This window comes from Aulonocara sp. 'chitande type north' Nkhata Bay, linkage group LG18, assembly GCF_057382095.1.
Source record: "Aulonocara sp. 'chitande type north' Nkhata Bay isolate Kocher_YH1m ecotype deep benthic linkage group LG18, A_spYH_male_GT1.1, whole genome shotgun sequence".
In the NCBI taxonomy this organism is placed as follows: domain Eukaryota; kingdom Metazoa; phylum Chordata; class Actinopteri; order Cichliformes; family Cichlidae; genus Aulonocara; species Aulonocara sp. 'chitande type north' Nkhata Bay.
The window spans coordinates 1,731,892-1,754,979 of NC_141361.1; the positions used below are offsets into that span (position 1 = coordinate 1,731,892).

Below are 23,088 nucleotides of genomic sequence, written 5' to 3' on the forward strand. Positions count from 1 at the left end.
ATAACGGAATGTATGGATAATAAGAGGTATGCGCTCGGAGTTTTCTTAGATCTAAAGAAGGCGTTTGATACTGTTAATCATGAAATTCTATTAAAAAAACTGGAAAAGTACGGGTTTAGGGGAGTGGTTTTGGAATGGTTAAAAAGCTATGTAGGGAATAGGCAACAATATGTACAAATAAATGAATATAAATCTAATTTGATGGATATAGCTTGTGGAGTACCTCAAGGTTCAGTACTGGGTCCAAAAATGTTTATTATGTACTTAAATGATATCTGCAGAGTATCGGAGATTTTAAAGTTTGTAATATTTGCAGATGACACAAATATACTGTGTGCAGGTGTGGAGTTGCCACAGGTTTTGGAAATGATCACACAGGAATTAACGATATTAAAGAAGTGGTTTGATATAAATAAATTATCATTGAATCTCGATAAAACCAAATTTATGTTGTTTGGAAACCAAAAGAAAAACATCGAAGTAGAAATATGTGTTGACAATGTATATTTAGAAAGAGTAAATGAAATAAAATTTCTTGGGGTGATCATTGACCACAAGCTCTGTTGGAAGCCACACAGCACTGATGTTCGGGGGAAATTGGCACGGGGCATTGCAGTCCTGGGAAAAGCAAAGCATATGTTGGATCAGAAAGCACTGCACATTTTATACTGTGCTTTACTACTGCCATATATGAGCTACTGTGTAGAGGTCTGGGGAAACACATACAAAAGTAACACACAAACAATAACTATAATACAGAAAAGGGCCATTAGATTAATAAATAATGTAGGGTACAGGGACCATACAAATGCACTCTTTGTCAAAATGCAAGCTATTAAATTCCAAGACTTGGTGAAGCTTAAAACAGCGCAAATAATGTATAAAGTCAGAAATAAATTGCTTCCCAAAGAAATCTGTAAATTGTTCATAGAAAGAGAAGGTGGGTATAACTTAAGAGGGAAATGGAATTTAAAAATACAAAGTGCTAGAACAACTTTAAGAACTATGTCAATCTCAATTGCAGGAGTTAAATTATGGAACAGTCTAACAGAAGAAATAAAAGACAGTCAAAACATAAAACAGTTTAAAGTAAAATATAAAAACCTAATTTTAAATAAGTATAAGAATGAAGAAAACGGGGTTAACCCAGGACGGTAATGTTGCTGGTAATGGTGTTGCGGTTCTTTTTTGGTTGTTTTTTTTGTTTTTTTGTTTTGTTTTGGTTTGTTGTTTTTCCATAACTTGTGTATCTGCAAATATACACATTCTGTATTTTTCATATGAAAGAAACTATACTGTGGTGGGGCTTGCTAATTTCTTGTTTTTGATTTATGTATGTTATGTTTTGTTTTACTTCATATGTTTATATGTTTCATATGTTGTTTGTTTAATTTAAGACAAAAAAAAATTAAATGAAAGAGAGGTAAAACTTGAGGGGGTAGGGACAAATAAGTAAATACTTCAGCCTACTCCTTTTCAAACAAATAATGGAATGATATTTTGTAATGATTGTGAAGGCACATGTTTGAAATGTTTGAAATAAAAATGAACTGAACTGAACTGATATTATGTTAGCGCGATCTGCCTTATTACAAAACCTGCCATTACTGTGCATTTAGTGACCATGATGAGAGAGACAGAGTCTGGCTCAGATGCTGGCAGTTCTCGCTGCAGTCTACCGGTAGCGTCTCCTTTCAGGCAGGATAGACGAACGTCACCGAGCAGTGACTCAGTTTGTGGTCAAAGGCTTCCACCCATTTGCCACAGCAGATGATTTTCGGTAAGTGAATGTGTTTAATTGTAGGCAGGGACATTACTGGATATTCTTGTGTAATTGCTACAGAATAATTTATGTTATACTTTGTTATTGCTACAGAAGAATATTTATTTTATTATTTTACATTTACATTTTTTTTCCTGGGGACCCTGTGACACCCCATTGAAGAGCCGTAGGCTGGATCTCTTAAGATCTCACTGCTGGGTTTGTAAGGCCATGTTACTCCTAAATTTCTATCTTGTTCAAAGAGAAGATATAAAACAAAGTTCTGAGCTAATCGACCTTAGTGTTCTCCTTTTTTTTAAAAAAATCGATAAAGAATCGAATGGTACCACTTTACAATAAGGCTCCCCTTATAGATGCTAATAAATAGTTTATAGCTATATTATTAATTAATTTGTAAATGCTTTATAAACCATTATTAATGGTTTATTATGCATTAGTTAAGGGTGAGAAAGAGGAAAAAAACTGACCGGTTTCTTGCCAAATAGTGAGCCAAATGTGTTCACCTATATATTTCATCTAGAGTTGCTATATTAAACATTTCAGACTAAGTTACTATCCTGTAAGCACAATCAGCATTTGTAAACATATTTTTTATCATATAAAATTGTACTTCAGAAATGCATTATAAATATCCACAACTATTAATCGGAGCTTTGTTGTAAAGTGTAAAGCATAAAACCATTTATTAATGAATAATAAATATTTATAAATGCCAAATGGGAGCCTTATCGTAAAGTGTAAAGCATGACACCATTTATGTATGACTAATAAACATTTATAAATGCCAAATGGGAGCCTTATTGTAAAGTGTAAAGCATAACACCATTTATTAATGACTACTAAACATAAATGACAAAAGAGAGTTTTGTTGTAAAGTTTAAAACATGTCAACATTTATTAAGGACTAATAAACATTTATAAATGCCAAATGGGAGCCTTATTGTAAAGTGTAAAGCATAACACCATTTATTAATGACTACTAAACATTATAAATGACAAAAGAGAGTTTTGTTGTAAAGTTTAAAACATGTCAACATTTATTAAGGACTAATAAACATTTATAAATGCCAAATGGGAGCCTTATTGTAAAGTGTAAAGCATAACACCATTTATTAATCACTAATAAACATTTATAAATGACAAAAGATAGCTTTGTCGTAAAGTTTAAAACATGTCAACATTTATTAATCACTAATAAACATTTATAATTGCCAAAAGTGAGTCTTAAATGTATAATGTCACCATTTATAACACTTAGACCTAAATTACAATCAGTGCTTGAAATAACATTTAACTACTGTCAAAAATGGCAATGTATTGTAAGAGTAACACATGTAACATTAAATGTGTTTTTTAAAACACCAAACAGTCACCCACTCCAAAAAAAGTTCATGCCAGACTGGTTCAAACTGGAAATATTTTTTGTATGTCCTTAAATAAGCGTCCCAGTGGTCCATCAGGGTGTCGCGAACCAAGCCAAGATGACCACTCAAGAACCATCAGGTGTTCCTCCAGCAACTTCTCAGTGCGATTTCCTCTTAGTCTACGGACATGTCCTTTGATGGTCATCCAAGCCCTTTCGATATGCTGTGTATGACTGCCAGATTGAGGATCTACAAACCACCTGCTGTGATTTACAGTGTAATGTCTGTACCCTATGTTTGTCAAAACATTTTTCTAGGCTCTCCACTCATCACTGATAATGGCACTACCCAACTTAACATGCTGTCTGATCAGAGGAACAAGGTGGCGCCTTGATCGTTTTTCAACAAGTTTTAACACGAGCCTTCGCCTTTTGTCTTTAATTCCCATCATTCCAAATACCCATTTCTTCCTTTTCCATGCATTTCCAAAGCGTCCACGTGCATACTGAAAACAAAAAGAATAAAATTAAACAGAATTAAAATGAAAAAGAATAAAATTAAATATCTACAAAGAAACATTCAAAAAGATGGTTGCTTCTACTAATTTTTTTTACTTATGGTAAAGGTTTCCATGTTTAGAGGACACAGTCAGATCTGCATTGATTCTAACAAACCTGTCTGAGAGTTTACCAACCTTTCGCTGATGACGGAGACAGCTTTCATCTATAACCACAAATTCTCTGTCACCACCAAGACGGTGTCCATTGTTTATTCTGTGTCTTTTAATTGCACGTATACAAACATATCGAATGTGTCTTGCCATGCTACTTAGTGTTCTGGAGCTGCCAGCCACTTCATCTGAGCACTGTAACAAAAAATAATTTCCCCCAGGGATCAATAAAGTATTCTGATTCTGATTCTGATTCTGATTCTGATCATCGATCATATCTACTTGTCTGAGCCTGAGCCCTTGTGAAAATCTGTGATAGAAATTGAGGCAATTATTACTTACTGAGGCCCTAATTTTATTTCACAAGTCTCGTATTGGTGTTCAATTATGAAAGGTGCATTGCTATTAATGTCTACATCTACATATACCTGTAAATGAACTTCATCCAACTGAAAAGAGATGTTTTTGATTTCTCAAAGAGGGAGCCAGTTCTAATTGTTCTGGAAACTCTCCTATGACTTGCTCTTTTGCAACACCTGAGAACATATCAATGAGTTAAGTAAAGAAATGGACCCTTAAACAAGAGCATTAATTGAAAAGATAATCACAAAATTAAGTATGAAGAAAATAATAATGAAAAGAGGTTAATGCTCCCTCTTGCATTGATAACTGAAATATTTTGTTATATTTACTACATGCACTACATTATCATGCATTATACATACCACATATATTGGTCTTTCTTCACCACGGAAATCATTTTCATCTTATGGTGACAAACAGGACATCTAAGCTTCTTTTTTAGCAGGTGTTTCTTCTGCAGCCATTTAATGAGCCTTAGTGCCTTATATTTAGTTTGTTTTCCTTCTATTCTGGCGCGCAATCTCATTCCCAAAGACATTCTGGTGGAAAAAAATGAGTAATTTATTTTATTATCACCTCGAAACACCGTAAAATACTCTATGGGAGTCTAGTGCAAATCGGTTCAGAGTTAAAGAACTTCACATGCTATATAAAACAAGCCCTATAATCAAAAATAGTCCCACGCAAAAAAGAGGATTGTCTCACCTGTTATAATGTATCTCCGACTTTGTTATGTAGATCTAACCCGCTGGATTCATGCTAAAAAAATATGTTCTGCTGCCAAAGGGAGGGAAAACAAATTTAATTTAAACGCAGAGGAGCTTATACAACCATCCAATCACAGTTAACTTTATTAAGGAAAGCCCCTCCTCTCAGAGCGCGACAGGCAGTGGAGCGCTCTGGAAGGTCAAGCCAAAGGGGCACGAACAGACACACTGAAGGCGCTCGTTCAAGTTGCTGCGCCATGGATGGAGCAGAAGATAAAAATTTGTGTGCGTCTGCGACTTACACAGTTAGCACACGTTCGAAGAGATACAAAAAGCAGAGACTGGATGATCTAGATTGCACTAAGCCAACGACGTCAGCAGTTAGACATGAAGGTGAGTATAATGCTAGCTAGCTAGCTACCGAGCCATTTGGCTGCTAGCTACAGTGGCTAACTAACATCACATAACATGTGAATAGCTCTATTACTATTGGTTATTCCAAACGATTGATATCACTTAGTTGTATATTTTTAGTTTTGTTTATGTGCATCATTAAATTTATATTAAACACCCTGGTAAGGCAGTACACATAAGAATTATTTGCCTTGTTTTAGAAATGTCTGAACCACCACATGTGTATATAACATAATTTTTACAAAGTGGCTTTTTATAAATTCAAGTTGTAACCGTTTTTAATCAATATTTTATTTGAGTTTCCCAAGTTTAGATTATAAATTATTTTAGTATTGTAATTTAATAATTGTTTGTTCTTTAGATTCTTCTTCTAATCCTGCCCCTACTGCAACTGCCCTTCTTAACAAGGAGCGAGAGAAACTGACTTTTCTTAAGGAGGAACTGGAGCGCGACACCCTGATGGACCACTGGGACGCTTATTTAAGGACATACAAAAAATATTTCCAGTTTGAACCAGTCTGGCATGAACTTTTTTTGGAGTGGGTGACTGTTTGGTGTTTTAAAAAACACATTTAATGTTACATGTGTTACTCTTACAATACATTGCCATTTTTGACAGTAGTTAAATGTTATTTCAAGCACTGATTGTAATTTAGGTCTAAGTGTTATAAATGGTGACATTATACATTTAAGACTCACTTTTGTCATTTATAAATGTTTATTAGTGATTAATAAATGGTGTTATGCTTTACACTTTACAATAAGGCTCCCATTTGGCATTTATAAATGTTTATTAGTCCTTAATAAATGTTGACATGTTTTAAACTTTACAACAAAACTCTCTTTTGTCATTTATAATGTTTAGTAGTCATTAATAAATGGTGTTATGCTTTACACTTTACAATAAGGCTCCCATTTGGCATTTATAAATGTTTATTAGTCCTTAATAAATGTTGACATGTTTTAAACTTTACAACAAAACTCTCTTTTGTCATTTATGTTTAGTAGTCATTAATAAATGGTGTTATGCTTTACACTTTACAATAAGGCTCCCATTTGGCATTTATAAATGTTTATTAGTCATTAATAAATGGTGTCATGCTTTACACTTTACAATAAGGCTCCCATTTGGCATTTATAAATATTTATTATTCATTAATAAATGGTTTTATGCTTTACACTTTACAACAAAGCTCCGATTGATAGTTGTGGATATTTATAATGCATTTCTGAAGTACAATTTTATATGATAAAAAATATGTTTACAAATGCTGATTGTGCTTACAGGATAGTAACTTAGTCTGAAATGTTTAATATAGCAACTCTAGATGAAATATATAGGTGAACACATTTGGCTCACTATTTGGCAAGAAACCGGTCAGTTTTTTTCCTCTTTCTCACCCTTAACTAATGCATAATAAACCATTAATAATGGTTTATAAAGCATTTACAAATTAATTAATAATATAGCTATAAACTATTTATTAGCATCTATAAGGGGAGCCTTATTGTAAAGTGGTACCAATCGAATCGTTAAACAGAATCGAAACTGGAATCCTAATCGTGAAAATCTTATCAATACCCATCCCTAGTCTGTTGTGCGTGGGAAGAAAACTTCTTTTTGCAGCGAAAAAACACTAAACTTCTGAGCAAGCACCGAGTGCGCTACCACGTATTGGGAAACAGAGAAACTCGCGGATTCTTCCACTGACCGCGGCACACCTGCACCAGGGTAAACCTCCACCTGCCCCACTCCTGCTTTACAGATGAAAATAGAGCAAAAGGACCGCTGAGTCTTTGATTTTATTTATTTTCTGCTGTGTTTTACTTGCATCTATTTGAAAGACTGAGTGTAAACACAAAAAATATTTTATGTGCTGGAATGTGCAGAAAATAGGTTTAAATGTTAAACTAATTTCTTCCAGTCAGAGAATGTTGCATATAATTAAATTTTTGATTGATGCATAAAGTTAAAAGATTAAAACTAATAAAACAAGTTTTAAAAAGAGACTTTTCCATTTGATTACATTTTGTATGATGGATTATGCAGAAAAAGTAGAATTGGGCTGAAAGATCTATTTATCACCTATTCAGGTTGTAAATCGTGTTTTTAAAAAGTAACTAAGTAACTAACTAATTAATTACTTTTGAAAATAAGTAATCAGTAAAGTAACGAGATTACTTTTGGGGGGAAGTAATCAGTAATTAGTTACTGATTACTTTTTTCAAGTAACTTGACCAACACTGGTCACCGAGGTGTTACTGCTCCAAGACCAAATCCTCCTCTGCCCTGTTGGACGTCACACCACATCACAATGCCGAATGGCAGATTTGGCCTGTAGCACAGATGTGGCTGGGGTCCACTTCCTCCCCGTTGCTAGAGTGGGAGCAGTGCCTCTCACTATGGGGTCCTGGGAGTTTGTGAGTGACATCTCAAGCCTCACTTTTGCACATTTAAACTCCTCTACCAGGCTAGGGACAGGCAATGACAGTATCCCGTCGAGATAGAGTCCGAAAACAAAACATCCACAAAAACACTGGAGCACAGGGAGCACTTCAAAAACAGTTCGGGAGGCCAACCTGGAGGACGGCAACACAGAAGTCCATAACAGGGCAGTTCAGGGGGCCGACCAGGAGGCCAGCAGCACAGAGGTTCAAAACAGTCCATTTCAGGAGGCCGACCAAGCAACGGTGGCGACACAGGCGAAACAGGTCCGGAGGCCAACCGCGCGGAAGGCAGCAGCAGCAGCGACATAAGTGAAGAAGGCAGCGAGCAGCGAGCAGTGGACAGCGAGCAGCAGCAGGACGAGATGAGGCAGGACCAGACGAGGCAGGACCAGACGATGGCGTGGGAGCTGCAGGTGGTGGTTCTGGCCGAATGAGTGGCTGAATAGCAACCCGAGCTAGCGGGGGACACTGGAGACTGAGCTAGTGGCTGCTGAGCAGGTGACACAACTGATGACTGGGTGAGAGCAGTCTCAGGGAAAACAGTCTTGTTGACAGCCTCAGAAATGGCTTCAGAAAAGGAAGTCTCTCCAATCACGGGTGAAAGCGGGGAACCACTGTTATCCCCATTTGCCATACAAAAGAAAGACCCAGAATAAACAGTCTCAATACCATAGAAAATGGGAAAAGAGTCTCTTTCTCTCAACACAGGAGTTTGCTCCCCAACTGTGGAGTGACGGTGGCATGACCACTTCTTTTTCCGAGAAGGAGGAGATACACTGATCTGCGAATCCTTCAGTGGACCGGCTGGAAATCTTCTGCTGGACAGGGTAGTTTAGAGGTAGCAGATGCAGATGTAGAATCTTAAGGATGAAATCCTGTGCAATTGGGGGAAGTGATCCCAGAAGCCACGGAAGCCCGGAAATAAGCTGCTGCAACCGGGCCTCCACAGTGTGATGAAACTCCTCCCCTGAATGATCCAGCCACAGGTTAAGAAGTGTCTCCACATTGTAGATTATGTCGTCTTTAAGCTCCTCAGAAGGATTGAAAGCTGCTGGGTCCATGTTGGCTGGTTCGTTCTGTCACGTCTGCAGTGGCAGATGAGTGGAGGTTGAAAGTAGGACCCATGATGCAAGCACGGCTTCTGATGAGAGTGAGCTTTATTGTGATGGTGACGGTACAAACAGCAAAGGAGGTGGCAAGTGCAGAACCTAAGATTGACTAAACTGGAAAAACTCACAAAAGCAGACCTGAAATAGAGATGCAGGGAGATCCGGGGTAACAATATAGGAGGACGCAGGGAAATAACGCAGATGAACCAGCAACACACACCAGAAAACACAGGGCTTAAATACATACAGGGCAATCGGGGAATGGGAGACAAGAGGGAGACACAGCTGGGGGAAATCAGAGCTGATGAGACTGAGGGAAGTAAAACAGAATACAACCTGAGACACGGACCTTCAAAATAAAACAGGAACTCACACATGCAAAGGCACAGACTAAGAAACACGGACTTTGCACAGATGAACACACAGGCAGCAATGACTAAACACAAAACTGAGGAAGAACAGAACCAAACACCAAAGAGCTAGAAAACCATAACCAAAATACATCACAATAATAGAAAACACAAAACGCTGGGTCAAAAGACCCAGGACCATGACAGCCAGGTCTTTATCAACTGAGTTCTGTCTTCCTGGAGTCACAGAGCTCTGGGTTAGTTTATGTGGTTGTGGTGATGTACAGCATGATGTTGTAGATGCAGCAGAAACAGCTGCAGTAGACACACTGGCACCTTCATTAATATAACACTCTGTGTTTTATCTTCCCATTGCACTGATGGGTGGACAGTTCTCAGGTGCGTGTACAGGTTGTTTGAGCCGGCTGTATTTGATATTCTTTTCTTGCAGACTCTACACTCTGCCTATGTCATGTCAATAAAATGGAAATGGTTTAAGATTTAGCTCCTTTTCTTGGTGTCATTCATTTTCTTTACTATACCTTTCTAATGTGTCAGTGTTGTCTCTTGTTGTTGCCCCTTGCACTCTTTCTCTCTCTCCTGCTACATTTGTGTGCTGCTGTGAGAGTAATTACCGCCCCTCTACTCAGCGCAAATACAAGGCTCACGTGTGGCGTGAAGCGAAAAAAGTGAGTGAGAGAGAGAGAGAGACAGCGAGGGTGAGAGAGAGAAAAAAATGGCTCCCAATAAGGTGCCGGCTCCCCTCATTCTTTTCAAAGAGTCAGAAGAGTCGTTTCATTCACGACTGACACATCACTAGTGTGCACCAGAGAATCCACAGAGGAGAGACACCGTACCTCTGTAAAACCTGCGGGAAAACATATATCTGGATGTCGCCAATAAAAAAAAACACAGGTTAGATTAGGTTAAATTCTTTATTCTTGTAAAATGCAGAAAATGTTTCACCTAAAGTGTCAATTTTAACTGTGACTTAAAAGGATGAAACAACAACAACAAAAAAAACCCACAGCACATATTTCAGGTGTAAACAACAAGAATTTAGTGAATTCTGAAACTAACATTTCATTACTTTATTTAACTTCTTAGCATATTTGCATATAATTGATGATATATAAACTGCTTACACATAATAGTGCCTGGCCTGTGGTACACCAGAAGCCTGACAGACCAACACAGAAACTTCAATCTACAATGTTTAATATTTTTACTGAGACATCTTGGCATCCTGACCATTTTGAGAATTCTTGTAAAAGTAGTTTTAATGTGATTGTGGTTGCCCCGCCTCCCAAATGCTTTGTTGGTTTTGTTGTGACAATAGTTTGACATCATAGCACAGAGTGGAAGTAACGTGGGTGTGCTAGCTAAATGACGTTGGTCCTACCTTTGACTTAGTAACTGTGTTATTCCACCAGAAATGAAATTCAGTGAAAAAAAAGAAATGTTTTAGTAGTCCAGTCTGCACGTCTTTAGTTATGAACTTTTTATTGTTCTATTATCTAGGTTACCCTGATTACAACTGATTTATTACTAAATGGCCATTACGAGTAAAAAAAAAAACTAACCCAGTGCCAGTGATGGCCATGGAAGCTGACAGTAACACCGAACTGCTGTTTTGCTGTGTTTCAGAGTAATGAACCTCAATGTGCAGCACCAGAAAGAATGCAGTTCCATCAGTGTGTAACAATATTGTTAACAGTTTAATCATTTTCAGACATTGTACATCTTTAATTTTTAATATATTGACTGACTGCCACCTTTAAATGTCACCAGTCTGCATTCTAACAAACCAGAGAAGTGTAACAGTGTGTGGCCCCCTCTAGTGGATGTTGTGGAGTATTCTGGGAGTGTGCAGGGAAATCATGAATATAGGTTTTTGTATAGAGTTTTGCTGTTTCCTGTCACTGTGGGCCTCACAGCACAGTAGTACACAGCAGAGTCTGTCACTGCAGCAGAGGAGATCTGAAGAGTCATCAGTGTTTTATCTTCACTCACATTAAAAGTGATTCCAGGGACTGGATCTGATATTTTCACTCCAGTTCCCGAGTGAGACATCAGGAACTCTGGTGGTTTTCCAGGATATTGTCGATACCAGTAAAACTCGTCAGCTCCAGTTGCTTGTCTGGAGTATCTGTAGGACAGAGTAGCTGTGCTGCCTTCCAAACTGGACTCTTCAGTTTTGTTTGCAGTGAGTTGTTGACAGCTGACACCTAAAGAAACAGAAATCTGTTAAATGCTGTGTTGTATACAAAGAAAGCAGAAATAACATGTAAACATTGGGATGAAGCAGTTGTTGACAGATTGTCATGCACCTGTTAGAATCATGATCATTAACAGAGACGTTTCATAACAGTCCAACATCAACATGTTGAATAAAGTGAATCTTCTGAGTGTTGAACTCTGTTGAATGTGGAGGTTTCTCTCTCTCGTCTGTTCTTCAGTAACAGCTCAGCTCCTCCCTGAACCTCTGTGCCTCCTCTTTGGTTTGTAGCTTCACTTCTCTGTTACACCTCCTTCTTTTAAACTTCCTCCTCTTCAATCAGCGTGAAACACAGCAGAGTAGGAGGTGTGGTGGTCAGAAGTTTATATAATCTCATCATGAGCATGAAAGTCATGGTAATTCTGGGTTTTAATGATTTGTTTGAAGTGTTCCAGGGTGGAATGATTGTTCAACATTCACCTTTATTGACTTTAAAAAACAATAATTGGCTTCACAAGTTTGACTTTATTTTGGATTTTCTCTAATTCACATGGACCCTAAAGTATACAGACAGGCTTAAATAAATAGATTTACATGTAAATATATACATAATAAAGGTCCTGAATGTTCTACAGTGTCTTTCACTTTGACAAGGCCACTGTTAGCGTCTCATTAGTGTATAAATGATGACACTGGACGCAGCACGTTCGGATGATGTTTACCAACTTTACTCGTAACCCGGAAGTTCCCCCACACACAGCTACACCTCCTCCTTTTAACTAAAGACATACTTCATAACAACTCTAACAGCTCACAAGAACAGAAATGCGGAGCATCATCAAACGTGAAAATTACACATGTCCCACACTTGTTCACTTACATTTAAACGAAACACATTATTGTAAACATCTCCAGCAGCCTAACCCAGCTTTGAATAGGGCATAATTGGATAACTTCAGAGAATTACACATCCAGTCTTTCAGGAGGTCTCACCACTCGACCACACTTTCTGTCCTGACAATAGTTCCAGAAGTGGTCTGACTCTATGACTGCAGTTGTAGTGTTTTGCCTTCTTACGCCTCCCCTCCCCATCTTGCTTGCGATAAAAAAGCCTGTAGGTCGGGCCACTTTGGCACCAGCTTTGCCGCAGCTTGTGGCAGCGAGGTACACATAAGCAACTGCACCGGCGAGAGCCCATGTTCCAGTGGGGTGGCCCTGTACGCTAGAAGTGCTCTGCTGAAGGCACAGTCCTTTTTCCACAAGTCTTTAATGGTACGAACAGCGCGTTCTGCCTCCCCATTGGCTTGGGGGTACCTGGGGCTGCTCGTTTCAGGTGTGAACTGATACTCTTTGGCAAAGCGCTTGAACTGTTCTGAGGAAAACTGCGGCCCGTTTTCCGATACGACAGTCTCGGCAACACCATGTCTTGCAAAGGCCTCTTTTATAGCATTAATAGTGACCTCTGCTGTTGTGTGTCTCAGTTCAGCTATCTCAATGTACCTTGAGAAAAAATCAATAATCAGCAGGAAATGTTTCTTTGACCACTCGAACAGATCCATGCCAACTTTTTGCCATGGGCGGTCAGGAACAGGAGTCGCCAGCATTGGTTCACGGCACTGTAACCTGTGTTTTTGACATGTTTCGCACCTGTCTACCATTTGACGTATTTGGGTTGAGATGCCCGGCCACCACACCGACTCTTTTGCTCTGGCCCTGCATGTTGAAACGCCCTGGTGGACTTTATGCAAACGTGACAAAACCTCTGCTCTCATTTGAGGTGGTATCACAAGTCTCTCCCCTTTCATAAGAAGACCATGAACCACATTGAAGTCCAGTCTGTATTGCCAGTACCCCTTTAACTCTGGATCTAGTTTACCTTTTTCTGGCCAGCCTGTCCCACATTGATACACCACCTTTCTACACAGGTCATCCATTTCCTGCAGCAGCTTTATCTCCTCCAGCCTTTTATCTGTGGCTGGGAGATGGTAAGCTACACAGTGCATGAAAACCTCCACCTCTTTTTCCAGCTGAAGATGCCCCAGCAGAAGGAGGCCCCGCCAGCGGTGCTCGTGAGAGAGCATCAGCGGTGACGAGGTTCTTCCCTGGAACATGGACAATGGTGAAAGTAAAGCGCAGCAGCCTGAGGCGGAATCTCAGGATGCGTGGAGGCAGGTCGTCCAGGCCTCTTGTGCTCAGAAGAGGACCAGGGCTTTGTGATCTGTGATTAGAGTGAACTGTAGGGCCATGAGATAAGATGACAGTCGTTCACACGCCCATGTTACAGCGAGCGCCTCCTTTTCTGTCTGCGAGTAGCGTTTCTCTGTGCCTGTGAGACCTCTTGAGATGTATGTGACCGGTCACCAGGAGTTGTCAGACTGTTTCTGAGTGAGAACAGCCCCGATACCATATGGCGATGCATCTGCAGCGACTCGTGTATCAGCTGAGTTGGACTACAGAGCGAGCATTTCTGGAGAGCTTAATATGCCTTTTAGTCTCCTAAACGCTGTATCCTGTGGCTCCGCCCATATCCACTCGTTTCTGTCTTTTAGCAGTTCCTTTAATGGTGTGGTGATTGTGGCTAGTTGTGGCATAAACTTGGCAAGATAGTTGGCCATGCCCATGAGACGGCGCATATCTGCCGCACTCTGAGGCTGTGGCAGGTTATTGGGATCAGCCTGAATGCCTTTTGCTGACACTTTGTGTCCCACAAAGATTATTTGACTTTTAGAAAACTCACACTTCTCATTCAGAGTGAGACCCTCCTTCTGAAACTTTTGAAGGACACAGTGCAACCTCTGGTCGTGCTCCTGCCTGTCTCTGCCATATATAAGCACATCATCGGCGTGAATAATCACCCCTTCCAAATCTTTGCAGCACAAAAAGGATTTGTCAGACAGACCTCATGGGATCCACCAATACTCAGAACAATATGAAAGTCCAAGGAACTCAGGGAAGATCAAAGAAGGACAAACGTAGATTTACACAAGTTCAGATTCTGAGATAATCGATTCAAACAAAAGTACAACGTGAGGTCCAAAAGTGATTTTATAACATAGACGCTTAGGGATCCTGTGTTTCCATCTCACACCTGACTGAAAGGAAAAGCTTGAATTTGGAATAATCTTTAGGAGCACTCAGAGGGAAGTGATGGCAGAATAGTTGCTTGTTGTGACACGGTGACACATTAGCTTACTGTTAATCTGTGATGCTGGTCATTATGCAAATGTACTGTTTATAAGGAAACCTGAAGTCAGCTGAGACTGAAGAAGTCACCTGGGGGAGTGAAGAAAAGTTCTCTCACTGAAGACGCTACAGATTCAACTTTCTGGGATTTCCTTACCTGGATGATTGAGCGCGCATCAAGACAACTTAATGGACTCTTTTTAAGTCATGAAGAATTTTGTGCTTTATTGTGAAAAATCTTTCACTTGTTTCATTTTCAGAGAAGTCAAAACTTCACTGTGATGCTTTAGTGTCTGAAATCAGGCTTCACTCATCAACAGTTTTAAAATATCCTCAAACTGATGTTTTGTTTTGTTTTAGTTGTCATTCATTTTCAAAACTGACCATAGTGAAGAGCTTGAACTTTAAACCTCTTAAACAAGAATCAGAGGTTTAACAGTGTGTGGCTCCCTCTAGTGGATGTTGTGGAGTATTCTGTTGTCTTTGCTCCAAAGGTTTTTGTACAGAGTTTTGCTGTTTCCTGTCACTGTGGGCCTCACAGCACAGTAGTACACAGCAGAGTCAGTCACTGCAGCAGAGGAGATCTGAAGATCCATTTGTCTGTTATTATCAACTGCTTTTACATTTAATCCTGTGACTGGATTTAATATTTTCTCTCCTGTTCCAAAGTGAGAGATCAGGAACTCTGGTGGTTTTCCAGGATATTGTCGATACCAGAAGAAATAATCATTCCCATCAGCAGCTTTGGAGTATCTATAGGACAGAGTAGCAGTGCTGCCTTCTACACTGAACACTTCTTTGTTGGTTGGAGTGAGATCTTCACAGCTGACACCTAAAGGAACAGAAACATGTTTTATTCTTTTATAAATCATCACAATTCAAATGTGTTTCTTTAAACACACAGATTGTAACGTACCTGTTAGAATGGTGAGAATCAGTAAAGAAAGTGCAAAATAGTCCAAAGACAACATGTTGAATGAAGGTAAAGTTTATGGTTTGTGTTGAACTCTGTTGAATGTGGAGGTTTCTCTCTCTTCTAGTTCAGTAACAGCTCAGCTCCTCCCTGAATCTCTCCTCCTCCTCTCTGATCTGGATTTGAACTTCTCTCACTTCCTCCTGCTTTACACACTAGTAGCAGCATCTTCACTTTCAGGTGGGAGCTGTTGGGATCAAATAATTTGCAGTGCATCAATAATTCTATGCTTTTTATTAATAAGTGTTATAAAGTCATATAGTATAGTATTAAGTGGACACAGCCCTGAAAAATAAAGGCATGAGACCATGTGTCCTTGGGGAGGAGAAAGCTGTAGACTGTCGGTCACACTTGCCTGGGAAAATGTAGAAAAGAGGGGACCATCTCTAGTGGAAAGTTACTGAGACACTGTTTTTTAGAGATGCTTTTTGAGTAAAGGTTTAACTACAGCCAGCTTGAAGGCCTGTGGTACATAGTCGATCATTAGAGATAGGTTGATCATATATAAGATCGAAGAATTAATTAATGGCAGGACTTCTTTGAGCAGTTTTGTAGGAATGGGGTCTAAAAGACACGTTGATGGTTTGGAGGAAGTAATTATTGAAGTTAACTCAGAAAGATCAATTGGAGAAAAAGAGTCTAACTTAACATCAATGGTACTAAGAGTAGCTGTAGATAATATTACATCTGTGGGATGATTATTGGTCATTTTTTCTCTAATGATAAAAATGTTATTTGTGAAGAAGTTCATGAAGTCATTACTAGTTAACGTTAAAGGGATGGTTGGCTCAAAAGAGCTCTGACTTTTTGTCAGCCTGGCTACAGAGCTGAAGAGAAACCTGGGGTTGTTCTTATTTTCTTCAATCAGTGATGAATAGTAAGATGTTCTGGCTTTGTGGAGGGCTTTCTTATAAAGCAGCAAACTATTTCTCCAGGCTAAATGATGATCCTCTAAATTTGTGACACGCCATTTCCTCTCCAGCTTACGAGTCATCCGCTTTAGGCTACGTGTTTGAGAATTATACCACGGAGTCAGGTACTTCTGATTAGAGACCTTAGTTTTCACAGGAGCTACAGTATCCAGAGTCGTACGTAGTGAGGAGGTGAAATTATTAACAAGATAATCGACTTCTGTTGGAGTAGCGTTCAGATAGCTGCTCTGCTCTATGTTGGTACAGGGCATTGAAGATGATAACAGTGGGTGGATTATATTCTTAAACTTAGTTACAGCGCTTTCAGAAAGACATCTACTGTGATAAACGTCTACTCTCCACTGCTGTGTAATCAATTATTATACATTTACATTTAATCAGAACCCCTGATAAAGACCCCTATTAACTGATCTGCACGTCCTTTAGCACACTTCCAGAGATGCCGCCCAGTCCTGCTGCTTTCTTGGGGTTTTTACTGCCCTTAGTACATGCCTCACATCATGCTCTTCAACAGTGAAAATGTGGCTGATATTGGCTGGTGGATGTGATGCAGCCACTTCTGGTGTTTTCTGTTCGAAGCGGGGGTAGAAGCAGTTCAACTTCTCTACGAGTGCAGCATCAACATCCACAGCATTGGATCTAGGTTTGTAGTTGGTGATGTTATGGACTGCCCTCCACACCTGAGGGGATTATAATGAGGGAAGTAGAAACACCTGGGGAAACACAGCTGATGCAAATGAACCTGAACCTGAACACTACAGGGGGAAATATAACTGAACATGCTAAACATGATGACACTAGACCTTTCAAAATAAAACAGGAAACATGGAGACACAGGCATAACAACCAAACTTGACAATAGGACAAAGAACACAAAGGCATAAATTACATGATAGACTCGAGGAACAGAAAGGAACAAAGGGAGAAGAACATGGAAACAGATACGGGGGACAAAGGCTGTAAAACACACACTCGCGCACACATAAGTAGAGACTGGAGAGACATAGAGGGGCGAGACACAAGGGCAAACCTACATCGACAAAGAGACCAGAAAGAAACATCAACCAGTAAATCTTTCAGCTGTAATACATCATTAATGCACCAAAAATGATGGGAGTTTATTACTAGTTACTTTATTTGACTTCTGATCTCTTCATGTCTGAACGTTCCTGCAGTTGGTTTGTGGTTGATGTGGATTTGCTGCTCATGTGAATCCTCCCACAGTGTTTCATTAGCAGCTGTAACCACAGTGACTCTGATAAAACAGGAATTAGCAGAATCCATCTGATATGAAGCTGTGCTTTGAATACCACTTCCCTCCTCTTTGAAGAGTAGTCAGATATCTGTGTTCCGGTTTTTGTACAGCCTCTTCTACACTTTGTATCACTGTGTTTGTAGAGCACAGTAGTAGAGAGCTGTGTCTGCCAGGGTTAGGGCTGCTATGGTCAGATTAGTTGATGTAGAAGATGTTTCTGAGTCATAACGTTTATCAGGAGTATATTCATAACCACTGCTGTCCTTTGCTCCTTTCTTTAGTATAAACTGAGGAGCCTGAAGGTCAGAATGATGTCTGTACCAATAAAGGTGAGCATAATCCGATGTTGTCTTATAGCTACATGTGAGTGTGACAGATTCTCCTTCTGTTTTAGTGACTTCAGGTTGTTGAGGAGTGATTGAGTCTCCAGCTGTTAGTCCTGGAAAAAGAAAGAAGAAAAGTAGTGAAATGCAGTCTGTATATCTGCTTAATGCAGCAGCTTCAACTAAACTTTAATCCCTGTTCTTAAACTCACCTATAATGTGAGATAGAAGCAAAAAGAGGTGCAGCAACATGTCTTTGGAGTTATTAAAGCCAGACAGACAGCACATGAACAATGTTCTTCCACTGCAGCACAATAACCAACAAATAATGTCATTGCTCAACTTTAGTGGGCGGGGCCAGTTTAATCGCTGAGCCAATCAAACAGTTTTGTGCTTCCAAAGCAGCTCTGTCTCTGTCTCTGATCTTTACTGCTTCGTTTCTCTGTTGTCTTTGTCATCAGTCCAATGACACAAGAATCAGAGGTTTAACAGTGTGTGGCTCCCTCTAGTGGATGTTGTGGAGTATTCTGTTGTCTTTGCTCCAAAGGTTTTTGTACAGAGTTTTGCTGTTTCCTGTCACTGTGGGCTGCAGAGCACAGTAGTACACAGCAGAGTTTGTCACTGCAGCAGAGGAGATGCTCATGTTGAGCTGGTTTTTTCCCACTTCAATTTTCAATCCAAAGATTTTTTCTATTCCTATTACTCCTGATGCAGAGTGAGAAATCATTAACTCTGGTGGTTTTCCAGGATATTGTCGATACCAGAAGAAATAATCATTAGTCTTCACTTCTCTGGATAATCTATAGGACAGAGTAGCAGTGCTGCCTTCTACACTGAACACTTCTTTGTTGGTTGGAGTGAGATCTTCACAGCTGACACCTAAAGGAACAGAAACATGTTTTATTCTTTTATAAATCATCACAATTCAAATGTGTTTCTTTAAACACACAGATTGTAACGTACCTGTTAGAATGGTGAGAATCAGTAAAGAAAGTGCAAAATAGTCCAAAGACAACATGTTGAATGAAGGTAAAGTTTATGGTTTGTGTTGAACTCTGTTGAATGTGGAGGTTTCTCTCTCTTCTAGTTCAGTAACAGCTCAGCTCCTCCCTGAATCTCTCCTCCTCCTCTCTGATCTGGATTTGAACTTCTCTCACTTCCTCCTGCTTTACACACTAGTAGCAGCATCTTCACTTTCAGGTGGGAGCTCATATTTCAGCTCTGTGCTGCTTCAGTCCACAGATGATTCATGCTGTAAATTATGTGAGAGGTCAGAAGACAACAGGAAATCAGTGATGGGTGGCTCAAGACTTTCACACAGTACTGTACAAAGTACTGACTGCCTCACATTAACCTGATCTCAGTGTCATCTTTTCCTTGTTTCCTGTTGTATTCTGACCTCTCTGTTGTTTTTACATTGGACTGATTTATGTCTGTGCTCTGAACACAACTTTGAAGGCTTGAAGTCCTCATCAGTTTCAGCCTAAAAATACACAGACATTAACCCCATGCCTGTAAGTCAGGCTGAAGTATGTGTATTAGGGAGGAAGTTAGTCTAGTAACTGGAGGGCTGATGGTGCAATTCCCTGCTCCTTCAATCTGAATATTTAGTTTAACTCAGTTTTGTTATAAAGCACCAAATCAAAAAAAAAAAAGCACCCCAAGGTGTTTCATGTCATAAAGACTCAACAGCATTAAAGGAAAATTCCACCAGCTGAGCAACCACTTGGCAACAGTGGGAAGGAAGAACTCACCTCCTGGAAATACTAAGAAAGTTACAAATAATACTACTATGACTTCTCCAAAGAATGAGAATTGTTATTGACCAGAGTGAAGTTGCCCCACCCACACACACACACACACCTTTTTCAAATCAAACGTATGTGCTGCTGTCATTCTAAAGTTGCTGTGAGCCTTAATCGTGTTACTATGATGTGTTGATACAGTCCTCACACGAGGGCGATCCGCGTTAACTCGCTAATGGGGATTTGCTGCGTTAATGCAGTTATGGCGTCAGCCATGATGTTTTTGGCCTTTAATCTTTTATTAAAATCTTTCAAACAGAAGCAGCTCAAATGTTTGACATCAATTTTGTTTAATTTTGTCTGGTTGACCTTGGATGACCTCTAGAAACTTTTATTAAAGTCTTTAATATGATAGCAGCAAAACAAGAATTTTAGCAACGCAAACTTTTGACTTCACTTTTATTTGAAGAAGGGGGCGGGGGGGTAAGTTCACTCATGTTTATTATTGGCATGATGTGGTGTAGAAAACGCTGGTGATTATATCTATGACCACATACAGAAGTAAAATAATGTCCTTGGTTGGCTGAGATTCAGTAGGCAGGACCAGTTACCTCTTGACATCATCATTTTAATGTTCATCTCAGAGGTTTAACAGTGTGTGGCTCCCTCTAGTGGATGTTGTGGAGTATTCTGTTGTCTTTGCTCCAAAGGTTTTTGTACAGAGTTTTGCTGTTTCCTGTCACTGTGGGCCTCACAGCACAGTAGTACACAGCAGAGTCTGTCGCTGCAGCAGAGGAGATCTGAAGAGTCATCAGTGTTTCGTTCACTTTAACAGAAAGTCTAGAGACTGGATCTGATGTCAGCTGTCCTTTGTCTGAGTGAGAGATCAGGAACTTTGGTGGTTTTCCTGGATATTGTTGATACCAAAAGAAATAATAGGTACCAACAACAGGTTTAGAGTACCTGCAAGACAGAGTCACAGTGCTTCCTTCTAAACTGGATTTCTGAGTGTCGAGTGCTGTGAGCTCCTCACAGATCACACCTGCAGACAGAAAAAACTCAGTCAGAACATGGAAAAGTCTTACTGTCTCACACACAACAGAGAGAGTTATTAAATATGAACTCACCTGTTAACAGGAAGAGAAGCCAGTAAGGAAACACACAGTGATGTAATGACAGCATGTTGAGGAACATAAAGTTTGTTTTGTGTTGAACTCTGTTGAATGTGGAGGTTTTTCTCTCTTCTATAGTTCAGTAACAGCTCAGCTCCTCCCTGAATCTCTGCTCCTCCTCTCTGCTCTCAGTCACTCCTCCTCCTGTGCTTCACACACTTTGGGATTCTTTTATAACCAACATCACAAACAGTACAAATATCTGTTATACTAGTATTACAGTTTCATACAAATAAAAGTTATTATTCATTTTTTTTTAAAGCGTTTGTGCCATAAGGACTTATTCTCTTGGGTTCTCTTTACATTGTGAAGATTTTATTTGCCTTTCAAAGGCAGTTATGTTATAAACTGGTGGTAAAAATACTTTTCCAGTGGAGCACCTGGTTCCAAATTGCACTGATTATCTCCCACAGCTTGTTTCAACTTTGTTCTCCTGTAATAATTATTTATTCTAACTTATAATTATTTTCCTCTAACTTTTATCTACTTCTCTGCAATGAATATTTGCAGGAGATCGAGTCTTTTCACTATATTCCGCTATCAGGGGAAAAAGAGATTTCAGTGTCAACATCACGTGAAAGAGTTCTGCTCCTCTGACTGCTGCTGTAGGACAGGTTTGAGACTGTCTGGGAGGATGGTGTTGAACTATTCTTGGAAATTATAATTGATGAAGAGCTCAGGGTGTTTTTGGATTTTTGGATGACATGTATACCTATAAACACTATAAATCTATCTGTACTGAACTGTAACTTTCATGTATTATGTTCATGAAAGCATGAGACATTTTGCAAACATGTGTTCAAAACTGAACACATTGACATCAGACACAGACCTTCAAAGTAAAACAGGAAATGCATAGACTGGACTCAGAGACACGGTGCAGACAGAGAACAGAAGGAACACACGGCAGACACTAAAAAGAGGAAGCACAGAACCAAAACCCTAAAAACTGAGAAGTCTAAACCCAAACACATAATCAGAATAAACTAGAACACAAGATCATAATAATAAACACAAAGCGCTGGGTCAAATGACCCGGGACAATATAATCATATATACAGATACACTACGCTGGAATCTTTTTATATATGAGAATCACCATGTTAAACATTTAACCTGTAGGTTTAAAGTTTAAGGTAAATCAATCAATCAATCTTTATTTCTATAGCATATGTAAAAAGGACAGTGTCCAACGAAGTGCTTCACACAAGGCAGCAAAGCGGATTACAACAAAGGGCAACAAAACCAGTTATAAAACAGTTACAGTTACAGTTACAGTTACACTGCACAAATGCAGACCGGGAGGAAGTCCAAACTAATTTGCTTCAAATGCTAGATGGAACAGGTGAGTTTTTAAGCGTGATTTAATCGATTGAATGGATTCTGACACGTGGACATCGATTGGAAGATTATTCCAGAGTTTGGGTGCGGCAATTGCAAAAGCTCGATCCCCTCTAGTCTTTCGTCGGGGCCTCGGTTGCACTAAGAGCAGTTGGTTAGAGGATCTGAGCACTCTAACTATACACATCGAGAAGGTCTGTTCAGTAACTGGGCGCCAAGTTATTTACAATTTTTAAAGTATACAAAAGGATTTTAAAAACAATTAGGTATTTAAAGTGGAGCCAGTGCAGACTGGCTAGAACTGGGGTGATGTGATCATGCCTTCTGGTGCCAGTTAAGAGGCGTGCTGTGGCATTTTGAACTAATTGCAAACGCTGGAGGACAAAGAATTGGAGGCCCAAGTACAGAGAGTTGCAATAGTCCAGTCTAGAAGAAATAAAGGCATTGATAAGCTTTTCAAGGTCTTTATGTGGAGTATAGGGCGTTGCCTTGGAGATTTGCCATAGCGGGTAAAACTCGTTTTCTCAACTGAAAACATTTGCTTGTCTAATTTGAGGGAGCTATCCAGGACCACTCCAAGATTTCCTACGGTATAAGAGAGATGGCTGGCACAGGAACCCAGTGTATCAAATAGCTGGTCCGGGGAAAGTGATTATCAAAAACAACAATTTCTGTTTTATTTTCATTTAGAGTTAGAGAGTTTTGTAATAGCCAGACTTTAACGTCCCGCAGACAGTT

General features: G+C 39.5%; 1 protein-coding gene, 1 long non-coding RNA gene and 1 pseudogene across 3 annotated transcripts in view; all 3 read right to left on the reverse strand.

Moving 5' to 3' along the window:
* The window catches only part of LOC147307576 (uncharacterized), a 293,817-nt pseudogene that overhangs the window by 186,031 nt on the left and 84,698 nt on the right, over positions 1 to 23,088 (reverse strand). The window lies entirely within an intron of this gene.
* Positions 4,090 to 5,994, reverse strand: LOC147307587 (uncharacterized). The gene is made up of 3 exons (XR_015126036.1): positions 4,886 to 5,994; positions 4,543 to 4,719; positions 4,090 to 4,353 (listed from the first exon to the last, which is right to left on the reverse strand). It is a non-coding gene; the product is annotated as an uncharacterized LOC147307587 (long non-coding RNA).
* On the reverse strand, positions 15,062 to 19,210 carry LOC147307588 (uncharacterized). Its single transcript, XM_086271486.1, has 3 exons — positions 19,056 to 19,210; positions 18,690 to 18,971; positions 15,062 to 15,441 (listed from the first exon to the last, which is right to left on the reverse strand). The coding sequence occupies exons 1-3, from the start codon at positions 19,108 to 19,110 to the stop codon at positions 15,062 to 15,064; spliced, it is 717 nt and encodes a 238-aa protein (XP_086127612.1). The 5' UTR covers positions 19,111 to 19,210.

Coding starts and splice junctions, on each gene's coding strand:
- LOC147307588 (XM_086271486.1), bottom strand. CDS start 19,110: ATGTTGTCTTTGGACTATTTTGCACTTTCTTTACTGATTCTCACCATT. Junction 18,972..19,055: donor GATTCTCACCATTCTAACAG/GTACGTTACAAT, acceptor CTGTTCCTTTAG/GTGTCAGCTGTGAAGATCTC. Junction 15,442..18,689: donor AAACTCTGCTGTGTACTACT/GTGCTCTGCAGC, acceptor CTGTTCCTTTAG/GTGTCAGCTGTGAAGATCTC.